At 39.5% G+C, this 17070-nt stretch overlaps 1 protein-coding gene across 1 annotated transcript in view; it reads right to left on the minus strand.

The window, feature by feature from the left end:
• The window catches only part of NELL2 (neural EGFL like 2), a 150170-nt gene that overhangs the window by 105305 nt on the left and 27795 nt on the right, over window positions 1-17070 (minus strand). Inside the window, exons 4-9 of the mRNA XM_040596657.1 lie at window positions 10908-11081; window positions 10703-10799; window positions 6698-6770; window positions 6442-6524; window positions 5261-5389; window positions 3891-3993 (exon numbers count right to left, since the gene is read on the minus strand). Coding sequence (XP_040452591.1) covers window positions 3891-3993; window positions 5261-5389; window positions 6442-6524; window positions 6698-6770; window positions 10703-10799; window positions 10908-11081 — 659 coding nt within the window. The remainder of the gene's footprint in view (window positions 1-3890; window positions 3994-5260; window positions 5390-6441; window positions 6525-6697; window positions 6771-10702; window positions 10800-10907; window positions 11082-17070) is intronic.

The following is a 17070-nucleotide window of genomic DNA, read 5'->3' on the forward strand; positions in this document are numbered from 1 at the left end:
TGGGAATCAAAAAGAAAGTAGTCTCTGCCTTCCAGCTCCAAACAATTCTACACAGAAAGCTCCCATTGATCTGAAATGTATGCTCTGGTAGCTGGACTGAATTTTGTGTTGAATAGCTTGTCTGCAGTTGAAGCATATATCCAACATGCTGGCCAATTTATGTGCCTTGGAAGACTGTTGGTTCTTTTAGCCCATTACAGCTAATAGAAACACAATGATAATTTGCATGCATTGCCATTCCTTATGCTACCAGCATCGACCTTCACACAAGACAATACAGAACAAGTTGTCTGAAAGTCCTCAAACAAAGGTACAGAGTCAGGGGAGAAGGTCAGGGTTTGAGTTGTCAGGTTTTTTTTCTTTGGGCTCAAAGAAGAACCAAAGTCAAAGCAATAACGGTTAAAAAAGAAATCTACAACGTTCCTTACTAAGTGTTCTTCCCTGAACTTAAACATTTAAGAAAAACATGAAGTGTCAGTTCTGGTGAAATTTCTAAAACATTGAAAATGTCATCAAATGAGATACAACAAAGCTGCACTGTCCAGTATGTAAAGCTGAAGTTCAATTCCTAGAACCTGGCAGTGTGGTAGGCGCCCACAAGTCTCCTAGCATAACTGCTTGATGTCAGAATCAGGCTTAAAAATCCGGCACTTTCCATTCTTATCTGACATACCTGATATGCATTACAGTAACTGATGGAAAGATTAACCTCACAGCTTTAGCTGTCTGAAAGTTTGGTATCTAATCTCATCGCCTGGGCTCCCTATACAGTGCATGGAAACAGGCATCCACCCCCAGAAGGCAATTCGTCCCATCCCTTCCAGCCCCTCTCAGCACCAAGCGCCCTCTGGAGATGCCAGTCTCCTTCACTGGCTATCAAGAGAGCCTCACTGGTGATGTCTGTAACTAGTAAATGAAACGCAACAGGTAAATGAAACAATACATGACAACAGCCTTCAGAGCACTTGATGACAGTCTGTACTCCTCCATGCAGTTTAAGCATTAGCACACACGATGGCCCCATTTTGACCTCTACCAGCCAACATGCTCTGAAGCAATGCCAGGCACGGCTGGGGGGACAGCGCTGATCAGAGCCCATACCTACTCAGCCATATGGATGCAGATACTCTGTTCAGGGGGAAGGGGAAAAAAGTTTAGCCATGTAGATAAGAGCCAGAAGTGCCACCTAGCCCTCAGGGCTACAGGACTGTGCCTGTCCTATTTTATTTACTACTATAATTGAAGCCACTTCAGATTATATTCCCAAATTCTACATGTCTAAAGACATGCAGAATGAACCCATCCTCAATCACTTGGAGGGTGCGGGGAAGAAAAAAAGAAGAAAAAAATAAAACAAAAAACCTGGGAAGTCTGCTTGCTGGTCACTTAAGTGCTATACACTTCTATTCATCTATGCCAGTTGTCATTAAATCAGACACACCCCCTGCTCTTTTGATGACCGGTGGCTTTGTTCAAACACCAGCAGAAGAAAACAAGAAGCATGGAGGGAAGGACTCAGCACTGGGTGAGATGCAGCCACAGGGCTGACACAGCTACCACTGCCTGGGCAGTTCTACTCACACAACAGTTCGGCAGAAACAGCCCATCACCTGGTATAAGGTACCACAAATACCAGGAAGGACACACAGATATCCATACAAGTTTTGTCTTGAAGCAAGCACTAAACCCAGCTAAAGAACAGTGTGTTAGGCAGCACTTTCTCTCAGCATTTATGACCAAATGTCCAATACTAAGGTTAGTGGTTCTGTGAGCAACAAACCCTAATTAGATCTTTTCCCAATTATAAGCCATCTGTGTTCACTCTGCATAATTTAGTCAGATGCTACACCCTCTGATACTGTTCTAAGAATTGAAAATGAAAAAGTTATTCTCAGAATCTATCCAAATGGAGGAAATCTGCTTTGACCCCTCCAGCAAGAACTGTGGTCATCAAGCATACTGACCTCTATCAGCTCAGACCTGGAGCTGAAGACACCAAGAAGACAGGATACAGCTAGCATATACATATATATATGTGAACTCAGTGACAACTCAGCATTTCCACCAAACCGGCCTGGAGAATAAGTGAGGGTCCTGCAGTCTCCATTGCCTCTAACTTCCACTCTTTAATCTCTTTCACTGGAATTTAACTATCTTGTCAATGGGACTCCAATTTACACTCTCCATCCTTTCGTTCCAGGGATTTGGCCACTTTAAAAGTTGTTTGATTTTTTTTATTAAAAAAAAGCATTTTAAATAACCTACATGAAATTAGGAATAATTTTTCAAAAGCAATTTTGATATATATTTTTTGATCTAATCATTTTTGGGGAGTTTTTCACAAGAGTTACATGTGTGCATGTTAGGTATAATTTGAATCACGTACTGGCATCAAATTAGCAACACTGGAAGCTAAAAGGCTTTTGATAATATTAAGAATATCAAAAAGACAATATCAGAGTAAACTTCACAGTGTGCTGCACCAGAACTGCATCTTAATTGGAGTAAGCAGCAATGCCTTATGACAAGGTCAATGTCCATAAGTTCATTCACATTTCTTGACCTTTGTCAAGACTCCCAATAAAAAACAACTTCATAAGAATTCATATGATGTGACCACTTTCCCACTAACATCTGGATGGAGAATTCCCAACTCTTACAGGTAGTGCAGTCCAAAAACGTACTTCAGAGGATCAGGTTTTCAAACTCTGCCAACATGTTCAAAGATTCAAATAGAGGCTTGAACTCCACACATCTCACATCCCTGAGCCATCTAATATGCATTGAAATTCTGTGTAGCTGGATAAAAAAAAAAGTATTTGAATTCTCATTTCCTCTCAATTAGAATTAATCTACTTGAGTAAGTTAATAAGGTTTCATAAAATGGGATGGTTTGTGTAACTTTAACACAATTAAATATTAATAAACTCCTGTGGGAGCAAGATCAATGGAGTACAAAACGTCTTCCTGAATTTTATCTTACAACATGTCATTTCAACCAGTTATATATTTCTCTATACTCTGTAAGGAGTTTTACACAGCAGCAGAAGACTGATGAAACCACACAGAAAAATCTCAATATTTACAGAATAAAGAAGCATGTGCATCTCATGCTTAATTTCAAGAATGGATTCCACCACAGCCTAAAATAAATAACCATCACATATGTAATACACATCCATAATCAACCTGAAATATTACATAAAGTCCATCTAGATAGTGATTAACCTAAAATTCCCCTTCTCTGGCCCTATCTGCAACAAAATCAAAATGCTATAAAACCAAAAAGTAATCACCTGTCTTAAATGACAATATTGAATTACCTCTATCCAGTTTCCTGCATAATTCTGTCTGACCTTTTGCGAAAGAACATTTCTAGGTGCCTGGGTTTTGCTGGTCTCTTGGGTCTAGTATGAGTTTTCTCTTCCCTTAATTACAGAAGAAGAATCATAAATCTGAACCTCCATTTCTAGCACTACAGCATAAGGTTGAAAGTACATCCTTCTTGTGGTAGAGGTGTTAGAAACACTGGTCAAAACAAACACCAGGCAATCATTTTTGAATTTCTAGCAATTTGGTCTGAAAGATAGACTATGGAAGTCTGCAAAAAGGTTCTTAAATAACTTCTTTTCTTTTTAAACACTGATAAAATGTCTATGCATTAAAAAAAAAAAATCACTAAAATAAAACAAAATATCCACACCTGAAAAACTGAAAACTTCTGACTATCAATTTCCCAAAATATTTCAGAGAAGTCTAAGTTCCCCAGTTCCTCAACTCAATTATTTCATTCCCTGACCAATTCTTTCCCTGATAGGTTTACAGAAAGCTTCAGTTTCTTTACAGATTTCAAAATACTCATTAGAAGGAAGCACCACAGTAAAACTTACATTGACATTCTTTGCAGCACTTGCCATCCACATACGCCAGGGCAGAGTTAAGTGGGCAGTCAGAGAGGGGGCAAATCAAAGCCTCGCACTGCACAGTACCATTCTAGAAGAACAAAAGGTGTTTAACTGGTACTTATATTTAGCAAGAGCAGAGATGTTCTCAAACACAGGAACTTAAAGACCTATTTTTAGCTGCAATGAACTCTCTAACTACACCCAAAAAGACATTTTAACATATTTATTTTAATAACAAGAACAGAAACTATACCTTTAGAATATCATGCATACAATCTTCTAGACATGTATGATGTGTTCTTTGAAATGGTAATGAATAAATATTTAATTTTTTTAGAGGCAAATCTATTTGGAGGTAAAACATTCTGTCAATCAGCAGCAAATTGACAGATCACCGTGAAATAACAACCTCACAGAACAATACTCTGCTTTCTGAATTTTACATAAGAGACAATACACTTCTAAAAGGTAATAATATCACAGCTGCAAGAAAAATCTAAGACAAAAATACGTAATGCATTTAACACTAAATTTTAAATAGCTATCAAGGAGATTTGATACCATGGACTAAGTCTTCTTCTCATCAACCACAGAACATTAAAAAGAAAGTTAATATCTCTCCAGAAATATAAAGATCAAAATCATAATAAGTTTGAGGAGAACCATTCAGCAAATTATAGATAGCAAATCAATCTAAGGTACAGTACAGACAACAGCAGCTTTTCCACTAATTTCTAATGGCTTTTGGTTTAGGCATTTAATGAGTTAAAATGGAATTAATGAGTTTTACATGTATGGACAGTAACAAAGATGCCATAGTCTGGTACCTGAAAGGATACTTGCAATCAGTTCTGGAATTGTGATACCTTTGGGAATCTTCCATCCACGCAACAAATCTTTTTCATTTGCGATATAACAGAGCATGCATATGACCCTGACATTTTCCTCTTTATTGCTTACTGAGATGTAACCAAAGGCAACCAAAGGGAATCAGACACAAGGAATCTATTAAATCATTTGCTAAGAGAATGTCTGTGTTTATAGTGATGAAAAGCAGGGAATTAATTACCCAGAGAATGCAACCCAGTGCATGGGAATAATATGACACCTAAGTATACCGCATAACATCTGTGTATGGTGACATGAAATATAGTAGAGCTACACATGTTGGCACTACTGAAACAACAGGAAAATGTATTTATTAATAATATCCCTTAGATTTAGAACAGGTTTTCTAGCACTTTGTTTTTACTGCCTAGCATACACTTGGAAGTATTCTCATTATTTGCCTCAATAAAACTGTAATCAGAGGAAACACTAGAGTTCCTGAGTCACGACTCAAATAGTAGCCATACCATGCAAGTGCAGTTCTTACAGCCATCCGTCCAGGATTCAAACTCTCTATAAGTCATGCCTTTCATTGTGCAGGTCCTTTCACAGTAGCACTGATCCAACTTGTTCATTCTCTGCTCAGCTTGGGACAACTGTATATACAATTCACAAAAAAAAATTTGAATTTATAAGTGGTTGTCACATTAATATAAACATGATTGAAATTGTCCCCCTTATTATCAAGCATGTGGATGAGAGAATACATGATGGGAAATGCAGTCAAAGATAATAAAACAATTATTGTCAAATACAATACGATTAAACCATCAGCCATTCAGAGATGGAAATTAAGAAGCAAGGCATGATGCACTTCATCTTTCTCTAACATCAGGGACATCATGAAACAAACCGAGTAGGTTAAGATGGGTATGGCCCCTGGTTTCTCAATTTTGTATGTGTGAACTGACCAAGAATCTTGCTCTACATAAACTACTCGCAGATATTAGATTATGCACAAAAGACCTGAATCTGAGTAGAGTGGCAAAATTGGAGGTAAAGCTCAAAATCAACCTGTTATCAATTTTTTTTCTCCACTTCAACCAAGGCATCTTTAACATTTGTGTATCAAATCAGCCAGGTAACAGCATTCCATCAGACATCTAAAGAACTGACATTTAAAACCACAAGACCAGTCTATGTTCACTGGCCAGCATGAATGCCTTTGGTGTGATATTCTAGGGGGGGAAAAAGAAGAAAATTCTGCTTTGGATTTCTAATTCATTGTCTTGCACGTATTTTGTCTGAACATGCCTTTGGCAGCTCAGATCTAGAAAAGTCTTGAACCAGTAAGTCTTGCTGCAATAAGCACTAAGCACAGTAATTTAGTTTGTTCTAGGTTTATTGACTTGTTAGCCTAATAGACAGAGCTTGAACATCTATGAGCCCTTTCCTAACTCAGGGATTTGGATTCTGTTTACTACTAAAAGCTATGATTCTATAAAAATATAAAAACATAAGAAAGCTCTCTAAACTGGGAATTTTTATGTATAGACACTAGGCACAGATATAGAAATACAAACGTATAAATATACCATGCAGGGATGTTCCACATACACCCACATGCACATACCCATATATGCACAAAAAGAGCAATTAAAACCTAAGTCCTCATTTTTCCCATGCTATGACTCTCAGTAAACACTACCTTAGCTGATGTTTTGGCTAAAATGTCCTGCAGTTCCATAATTTTCTGCACAAGTCCATGGAAGTCATTACAAGTCGGGCACGCTAGAGTAACAAAATATGTATATTAATTTTTTTAAAAGTATTAACAATAGGTTCAATCATGTCAAAGCTGAAAACCAGTACACAGAAACTCATGGTTTTAAGAAACCTTGTAGGACAGAAAGTAGGTACAGAGCACACCTTTCATTTTATAGTATAAGAATTAATAGACTTACTGCGATTAAGATCTGGGCATTGAGAAATAAATCCTTGAGGCATGACAAGCAATTGCACATCTTGCATTATGCCCTATATATAAGTGGAGAAAAAAAAAAGGGGTTACATTATTTTTACCTGTCAAAATTGTGTTTTCCATTCACCATGTAAAACACTAAAGCCCACACAGAAAAACTGCCAGATAAAAAACAATACTTATGAATACACAGCCTCTTCTCCAGATCCAATGCAATGATCGAAGAATAAACAGAAAATAAAATAGATAGATGTACAAATACAGACATACTGAATCATTTTTAAAGACACAGGATTAAATGTCAAGATGTAATTATTGGTAAGAGTTCGGTTGTTTTGAATTCACTGTTATTTTTAGTTAGCCATTGCAGAAAAGCTTGAAAATGACCTTTAAAAGTAATTTGAAAACCAGCTGCAGTTTCAGTTACTTTGAAACACTCTTTTAAATAAAATGCAAATTTTTTGCTAAACTCTGTCAAATAGAAGTGAAGATTAAAGAAACTTGAGTCAGGAAAAACACATTCATGCAAACCCTTTACGATCTCGAAGGGGATCTTTCCATAAAGCATGCAGAAAGCTGAGAAACTACATGTTTGCTACACAATTGCAGAGCTGCACCTTAGCAAGAACTTGGGGGAAGTTTAGCATGAAATTCAACTACGCCACCTGCAAAGGGCCAGTTTCACCCAGAAGAATAGATGCCATGCTTGCAGGCAGAATTTATATGCATCTTTAGTCATTAAGGTATAATCAGTAGCCACTTTGCTGCTCTCTAAAAGCAAAGGCCAAAGCGCAATTTCAAAGTGAGCCATCCTATCATATTCACTCCAGATGTTCCTTTCACCCTTGACTCCCTCCCTGCATCTCCAAAACTCCTTCTTATGAGGAAAAGCAAAATAATTACAACATGCTTCAGCGTGCATATATACATAATGTTTCGCGACACTAAGAGCACAATGCAAGCTAAATGCATAAGTCCGTATTTCATCCACATGCACAGGGCATTCAGTACAGATATTGCAAAGTCAAAGAACCAGAATTTTGATCTCAAGTGAACGACTGGGGGGAACTTGACAACCTAAGTGACTTACAGAAGAAGAGCAGGTGTCACTGGAGGGTAACTAAGAGGGTACTTCAGTACCATGCCTACCTTTCTCCCTTAACAACAAAGCTACAATCCAGGACAACTGGATGTTCCCCCACACTGCACAAGGAGCCACAGTGATTAGCTAATAGTGAAAAAAAACAGGTGTGCCTGAGGCAGGGCTCCATGTCGGGACCTCCCACCGCACGTGTTCTGGAAGTCAGGAGCAAAGACCTCTTTAAAGAGCACACCAAAAAGCTCACTGTATTAATTTCATCTCCCTTCCTTCCTTGGTGTCATCAGGTTCAAACTCATGGCAACCCAAGCTACAGCATTTTCATGAAAAGGAGGTATGGCAGGGTCCAACCCATTCAATGTTAAAACACTTTACTGAACACACAGACAAATATGCAAATGATTTAGCTATTAACCAATAGTACAGTTCCTCCAAGTATTTGAGGAGCTTTATGAATTCATCATCTGTGATGTGAGCTGGACTCTGCCACTCACCAGGAATCCAGGTTCCTTCTCATTCTCCCAACGTAAAAACAGGGAGCTGTGGCACCTAGCCTACCTGGTCTCCTGAATCAGGATCTCCTGACAGCACATGAGAGGCTTTGCACAGGCTCCTAAAGAACCTAGTTGTTCAATTAACACAACACTGGATGCTAGCTAATAAGAGAAGTTACACAGTACAGAAATCAGACAGCCAGAATCACGCTCTCGAGAATTCAGACATTAAAGTGAAACAGGTACAAATATATCCCAGTGTGAATATGCCTGCTGACACACTGGTTTAGTGCAGCAGTATTAGGCTCAAAAACAAATACGGCCAAATAACAGAGTGACTAATGATTTTGAGTACCTTGACCCCTCTGGACAATCCATTTAATCCACTCAAAGCAGCCTGATTTTCAGAAATAGCTATGCACCTGGACCTCTCAAAAACAGATCAGTAGGAGCTGTCACACAGTGAGTGTCTAAAAATACAAGCTCTCCAAAACACTAAGAAGCGTTAAACATCTTCATCTTCTAAACTGATGAATGTCCTATACAACAGTGTCAAGTTTTCAGATGCAGATTTACCATTGGTACTATATTATGCTGGAGAAATCACTTAGCACAGTATATTTTGGCTATATTGATGCTCTTTTAACAGCTAACCATTTCTGTATTTCTATTAAGCTGGTTTATATTTGTAACTGAGGCAAAATTCTCCATCTAGCTTGTTTAATTTTCTCTTTCTTGAAAAGAAACAAAGCAAACTAAAAAAAAAAAAATACAGTCCACTACTGGAGTATTTCTTTTTCTGCATCTAATGAACTTCTTTGCAGTAACTATGATTTGGCAAAATGAAGAATATAATCCAGTCAAAAACTGAGAAGGCAAAAGAAATATTTTTAAAAGTATTAATTATAAGTGGAATAAATGAAATGTGTCTGAGATTAGTTTAAGCAATGAATCAATCCAATTTTATTCCGGTAGTCAACTGTTTATCTAAGCCAGAAATATTATTTTGCAGCTTGTTTAGGCTTTTGGAGGAAACGGAAACACGTATTGAATTAAAAATAAAGACAAATATCACGCTTCAGTTTTCAAATCTGAGTGCCCCACTGGACCTCTGTACTTCATACACAACAAGGATATAAATTAGCATTTAAGTATAGCAAGCAGTATTTCAAAACGCAAAAAATTACTTGAGCACAGAAGCCCAGAACTTGCTCTGAAAACCATGGTCAAAGTGTTTTATGCTGAAAAAAAGATTTACCAGGCCATATTTTAAAAAGTGATTGGGTCTGTGATCAACATCAATTCTGTTTTGCAGCTCAAGTAAAAAGATGCCTACTGGGAGGAAAATGGGACTGCAGTGTGGAATGCATCCACAGGGATGCCATCATTTGTTAAAGTAGTTCCAGAGAAGACTGAGGCCAAACCACAGAGAGCGACTGTGACCAATGACGCTACCTAATGGACTCATAGTAATCAAAATTTACACTCCAGTTTGACACAGCATTCACTTCTTCAATCTTGCTATAGACCAGGTGCTCGCCATATATACATGTTAAAGCAGAAGCAGTAAGCAAAAAAGCATGTACAAATATTCTTCCTCTGGGGGGAAAAGCACTCTCTTCGTTGATGCTAGTCATCTCAGTCATTTCTGAGCTGAGGAGATATTATGATGAAATCTTAATCCCACAGAGGCAATGAAATTGGAGTTCCCTAAACTGTAGTGTTCTGTGACACACAAAAAGCATCTAGCTATGAAACAGACAATCTGACCATACTGTTCCTGGAACTCTGCTGCACTCAGACATTTACCTTTCCCTGTCTTAGGCTGCTGTTGTCATTTGGTGACACTGAACTCTATGCATCTAGCTCTTCAACTTTATTTAGTGAAGTCCAGTTTGATGGAAACACAGCTCACTGCATCAGATACACAACACACCACAGCCCCAAGAACGGTGTTGTGATCACAGAAGCACAGACTGGTTGAGGCTGGGAGTCACCTCCTGAGATCATCAAGTCTCTTGCTCAAGCAGGATCACTCACAGCAGGTTGCCCAGGATTATGTCCAAATGGCTTTGAGTATCTCCATAGCAGACTTACTCTGACCAACCTCACAGTAGAACTGTTCTCTTATGTTCAGATGGAATTTCAGGTGTTTCAGTTTTTGCCCATTGTTTCTTGGCCTGTCAGCAGGCACTACTGAAAAGAGTCTGGATCCCTCATCCTCATTGCCCCCACACATTCAGGTATTTATAGACGTTGATGAAATCCCCCCTGAGACTTCTCTTCCCCAGGCTGAACAATCCCAGCTCTCTCAGCCTCTCCTCATATAAAAGATATTCCAGTCCCTTAATCATTTTTATTTAAGTTCGCACTTTCCCTTTCAGGGAATGCATACCTTAAAATAACCATGTGCATTATTCCTCTGTCCCAGCCAAAAGGTTGTACCCAAGGGTAAGTCCATGAAGGGCTTCTCCACAACTCTTTCATAAATTCTGAAAAGGAAGGACAAAATATAGTCCCAAGTTGTTATCATTTAATTTAGTCAAAGCTGGAATGTTCCAAATGTGACATCATCTTATATAACAATACTCTTTACTTACTTATTGCAGTCCACATGTAGAATCAAGTGAGAGGCACTGATTGCTAAGGAAAGCCTGTGCCATTTATCATCTGCCAAAATGTATGGGAATACTTCTGTGTGGGAGCGATGACTGCCTGAACGATAATGCAACCTGATTTCATTTCGATGACCGCTGCTTTCCAGCTCCAGGTACCTGTACCATAAATGCATCATCATGTCATGAACCATTCTTATCAGCACAGCAACATTTTACATAACAACTTCCCATCATGCAGGACCTATTTAAAAGTGCGGGGAAAGACAAGTAAGGAGGTACAAAGATGAAAGCAGACACTTTTCAGATTTGCACTGCATCCTTCTTCTCAATAACACATAATAGCAGGCTCCAACTTTCACATAAGTGCACAAGATCCTGAGACAAATATTTTTTTTCTTCTAGCAAAACTATTTTCCATAACATGACCTGGTTGGAAATACAATTAACCTATTATGAACAATTGCCTCATATCCTGAAAGCAGAGCAAAGATATTCTGAAGGCATGAATGCACAAAACACACCAGCTTTTGCAATAGGGACATTGTTGGCCATTACCAACCAGGGAAGTAAGCAAGAACTCAAGACCTTTCCTTTCTTTTCACTTTTCATAATGAAATTTCTCCTAAGAAACACAAAAGTTTCTTTCAAGAAGTGCTAGCTTTTCAGAACAATGTGTGCATGTGTACTTATTTGCTTTGTTAAATAAGTATGTGTATTTCTGGTGTGTGTGTGTATATGTATACACATGTATGGATATGCATGCACATGTATGGATATGCATATATACATAGTAAAAAACAGCACTGCAGCTGTACCAAGCTAAGCGCACTATACACCAGATTTGCAGATTGTAAACACAAGCTTTGCTGGTGAAATTCCAGCAGATCAGTTTTAAAAGCACCCCATAACCAAACTGCACTTAGTCAGACAGGCCTATCTCTTGCAATTGAACCTCTTCTGGGAACAAGCTTGACAAAGCATTTGTCTTCTAAGTTTCTCATTTTAAAGTGTCCTCCTAAAACTCTTTAAAAAGGAAAGAAAAACAGAAATGGAGATTCTCTACAAATCACGTGCAACCTACAGCTAAAGAGCAAGGGAAATAACATAGTGTGTGGTGAGATGCACAACTGGGAGAATGGACAATTCATTTTTGTCTATTTTTGCTGCCACATCTGCAGTCAGGCATGACAGTAGTTTGTAATCTGAGTGCACACGTGCCTTATGGTGATGTTGTTTACTTTAACAGGCTATCTATATCAAAGAACAGACAAGACAATGATTGCAGTTTTAAAGAGTAAAGGAAAAAATCAAAACCACCTTGTACAATCATTATCCCTAGGAGGAGGATTGGGGTCACTGCACATATCTCCTTCCTTCAGGGTGTTTCACAGGAGAACAGGCCTAGCAACAGCACCAAAACAACTGTCCTTCTGCAAAACTGGCAAAGGGCAATTTCTTCTTCCTTCCCAGTATTAACAAAGCATTTGACTAAAGTCAGCAATAAATTTTATAATCTCAGATAATTTACCTCCTCATGGCCTGAAAATACTTTTTCCATTGGCAAGAATTGTAAACTAATTGAAGGCCTGGCTGGAAAAAAATTGGGCAATAGTGGCAGGACATCAGTCAGCTTAATAACCTCCTTCATAACTCAAGCTTCAAGGATAAAAATAAGGTCACTCTCAGCCTAACAGAGAAGGGGAATGTTACAGAACTGGACTTCTCCAGCAATTTTTAAGTGCCTCCACCCAGCTGCAGATACAATCCGAAAAAAGAAAGTCAAGGATATGTTGAAACGTTATCTCCTGGTAGAACCAACAGCTAGCTCCTACTCTTTCAAAAAAGTCAACAGCAGAACTGATGCCAGCACACAGAAATGCTGGCAGGCCGGGAACAAACTATACCAGTAGACAGTCACTACAGAAGGCATAAAGTGAACACTCACATTGCCCCTTATGCAGATCAAAGAATGAAATCTCTGAGAATGAAACATGGATCTCCCAATAAAAAGAAGACATCACTATAAAAATTTCAGGAATTAAGAACTGCTGAAAGAGGATGGTGACATTCAATGATGCTGCAATAAGCAAGGAAATCTTCCTACACAAAGAGGTACAAAACCTGTGGACACTCAGAGTTTTCTTTTAACTGTGATTAACGCACTGTTTTGAGATCCACAGGCAATCTCTTTTGTTCTTCCATTTTGTAAACTAACAAATTACTGTTACAGAAAACATGCATCAAAATGAAAAAGAAAATAATAGACATTAGGAGAATTATTAGGAGAGTAATTTATGGTTTACTAATAATCTGTAGAGGCAACAGCAAAACACAAATAGAAAAGCAAGTGGAATGACAGCCAGAACAATATTGCCTTCAGCTTGAACTAACGCCATGACACTGAAACACAGGGAAATGAAGTGGATAATTTTCACTTCATTTTTCACAAAATACTCTGCTTGCTAGTCCACTTTTGTATATTTGTTTAACTGCCTGGACTTAAACAGCTCTGGCTTAGTCTCGTGAATTTCAGGAGATGGGACAAGCTTCAGCACTGACAAACGTGCAGGTGGCAATGCAAAGTCTACCCACAGTGAGGCTTCTCGTGCCATCTGTGAGGCTGTAACACTTGGGTACATGCTTTCCAAAGGTTTGGAAGAGTCTTTGAGAAAGTAAGCTAAGCATTAACAAATACTTTTTTAAAAAATACTCATTTATAGTGACAAAAATACTCTACACTTCCCTGTACACTCAGGTTTACTTATCTTTTGAAAGAGAGAAGAGGGTGATCCTGGTTCCTGAAAGACTTACTCCCAAAGGAAACAGCAACTGTATTGTACTGCAGTCTTCTCCTAACCAAGAATCTCATTACTGAAGTTTCAGGGGAACCTCGTCAGCCCAATCACTGGTTTCTTGTCCATATCAGCCCAGCCCACCCATCACAGGGAGAGCAGCAGTCAAAAAAGTCCCACTGCTAAAGTCACTGCTGCTTCTCCTAACAGCTCCAAGGTGCTCTTCCATATTGCAAAAGGCAAACAGCTCTTGGAACGAAAAACAAACCGCAGCGAGAAACACAGTACAACAGCAGAACCTGCTTCCCCCTTTACTAATATCCATGATCTCTGTGGCTGTTTAATCAATACCAGCCTACTTGATTTTAACCCCAAAAAAACCACACACACTTCAGGTCAAATGGATTTAACTTGGCAGGGAGATGATACGTGCTTTGGTTTACTACGTTTGACATTTGGAGAAGAAAATGCCAACCTGGAAAAAAAAGGTTGTTGCATCTCCATAGATCACTCTGTGCATGCACAATCATTGCAAAGACAACAGCCAAGGCCACTGTAAGATCAGCCGCTCCGCTTGGAAACCAACCAGACAGTGATCCCTTTTGTAGACTAAGGCTGAACCTCTCTTCATAAGAGGAAGAAATTTGTTTCAAATGCCCCAGAGGAATCTGAGAGATAAAACAGCGATGTTTTCTCTGCTGCCCAGCACTGACCTATTGCAACTGCTGGATAAGAGTTGAGAGTCAGCAGATCTGCCCAGCTGCAGAGCTGCTACTGATCATCCCTGCTGAAGGGCACGTGGTCTGCGCAAGCCTGCACAGGACCCGCTCTTCAGGCTGGTCTCTTCAGTGCAGGGGAGACTGTTAAGTCAGGGTGTACAGCAAAAAGCTGGAGATTTAGGTGAAGCATCAGGTGGTCCTGGTGTACATAGTAGCAGTCTTTGAGAAGAGGGAAGTATGGTCCTTCCAGCTGACAGCCATCATTGGTAACACCAAGGGTTTGATTGCTCACTCGTTCATTTGGCATCCCTGCTCACACAGCAAACTCATACCATAGCTGTCCACTCTTACTCCAGGCAATAATAATTTCAACTTCCATTTACAGCATGTAGACAAACATTTTAGAAGCTAAAGGCAACATACCATCTCTGCTGCATATGGATTTATTACAGGCTGGGGCTTTTTTTAAACTTCTACGACTCATGTTTATAGGTATAGTGTTAAAAAGAGTTCCTCATGGCTCTTTGAGCTACACTAAGAAAAGGAAAACCAATAAAATTAAACAGGAGTATGTACTTAAGAAAAAAATTAAAATCCTTATCTCCATTACTTGTAAAGATTTTTATCTGAAGAGTTTTGATACAGAAGTTCTTGCTTTTTTGTTAGGTATAATTACATAAAACGTAAAAAAAAAAAAAAAAAAAAAAGAGATCCTACTCAGTAGACCTCATTCATTGCCAATTATGGCTACAGCAGCAGTAAGCAATTCTGCTGGATGTAGATTATGAAGATGTAAAAGCAATTCATGCCGCACAGCCACCACATTCAGTGATGCGTTATTTGCTATTTTCCATTGTATGACGACTGGGCAGTCAGGAGCGTAAGCCTTATTTTTCTATTTGGAAGTAACACTTAAAGTGTTCTGAAACATTAACTAGGCATTTTTACTGCTTGGTTCATCCCCTAGAACAATATGGTATCAAAATATCCCCAGATGGATCCTAAATGCCAAGTGGCAACTGCACTATACCTGTAAAAACCTAGTCCCCCCTCTCTCACTTGACGCTACTGCTTGGCCTTACTGGCTTTGCCCTTTTCCCTGACTATAGCTCTACCTAGGCAAGAGGTGACTGGCGGTTTTGCCAGGGAGAGACAAATTAAAAAAATGGTCCTAACTTTCCTGGGTAAGTTAGTAGCACTTAGTGCAAGTGCACAGTGAGCAGGAAAGCCATCAACTTAGTTTCTGTCCCTTTCTTTTGCTGAATGTAGTTTTACAGCCAGACAAGAATTTTCAGATGTAAGACATTTTTGTCCAAAAATCCTGATTCAATCATTAAAACCAAAACTTTTGATAGAAACACATTCTCACAGCAAGGCTTGCGGGGTCCAAGATTAAACGCTTGTTAAAATGAGACACAAACAGAGCAAATCTGAAACTCTCTGACAGACTTTCTCAAATATTCTGTAATGCAGCAGTTATTACCTACTTGAAAGCAAAGACCCCAAGTGAAGAGAGGTCAAAATCAGAAGAGGGTATCTCCCATACCAAAACAGAGTGCACAAACAATGGGACAGTAAAAACAGTCTCTCAGGTTGACCTGAGGAGGCTCTGCCATTATATAGAGTTCATCAATCAAAAAGTCAGGTACAAGAGCAACCTAAACTCAGTAAGCTGATCTCAAGTTCTATGCCTATCCTAATAAATAAAGCCAACAAGGCTCATTCCCTGGTCCTGAAGACAAATATTAACAGTGGTGCTCCACTGCAACTCATACCCAGATGGGTGCTCTCTCCCACTTCTTCCTTAAAACAGGTGGCTTTTTCCACACTGCTTGTTGGGAACAGTCCCTGGCCAATCGTACCCCACAAACTGTGCCCCGACATCATCTGCAAGGGTGCTAATAGCAGGGGACAAAAGCATGCCAAGGAAGATGCTAACAATTATGCAGAATGAAGAACAGCAGGCCAGAGCTCCAGCCCAGGCCTGGGCACTGTGTGGTTTCCTAGCATAGCCCTGGCCAGGCACTGTCAACAAAGCTTTTTAGTACATTGAGGGGTGGGGGGAAGAGATAGATAATTACACTCCTCAGGACACTTGTCTCAGATGGAAAAGAACAAAGTTCAAGTCCCTGTTCCAAGTCAGGCAGAGCAGAGATTAACAGTGCAAGGAAAATGCTTCTGAAGCACCCCAGCCAGCAAGCTACTGATCATTCTGGCATTTACATCTCTTCTGCAGTTTATTTTCTTCCACCACAAAAAAGGTCAACCACCTCAGCTTTGTTCCAGCACAACACTGTTCATTGCACTGGATAGCTACGGAGGACAGCTGGGGACGAGGAAGGTGCATTCCTGATGTGCACAGGAGATAGAGCCCCATGCTGGGACACCCATCAAGGAACACCCTCCACACTGTGATGTTCACAGAAGAGAACAGCCAGGCAACAGCTAACTGGAAGGGTAGAGGGACACCATCCACACACATTCACCTGCACAGACTACTACTGCGCAGCTACTACACTCTAACCAGAAAGAAGCCACAGCACAAGGTAGCAGCTAGGACAGCGAGGCTGCAATGCCCTGATGTGGACAAGGAGGCTAGGAAACAAGTGCAAGTGAGGCTGTTCAAATCCTTTT

Source organism: Falco naumanni, chromosome 5 (assembly GCF_017639655.2).
Source record: "Falco naumanni isolate bFalNau1 chromosome 5, bFalNau1.pat, whole genome shotgun sequence".
In the NCBI taxonomy this organism is placed as follows: domain Eukaryota; kingdom Metazoa; phylum Chordata; class Aves; order Falconiformes; family Falconidae; genus Falco; species Falco naumanni.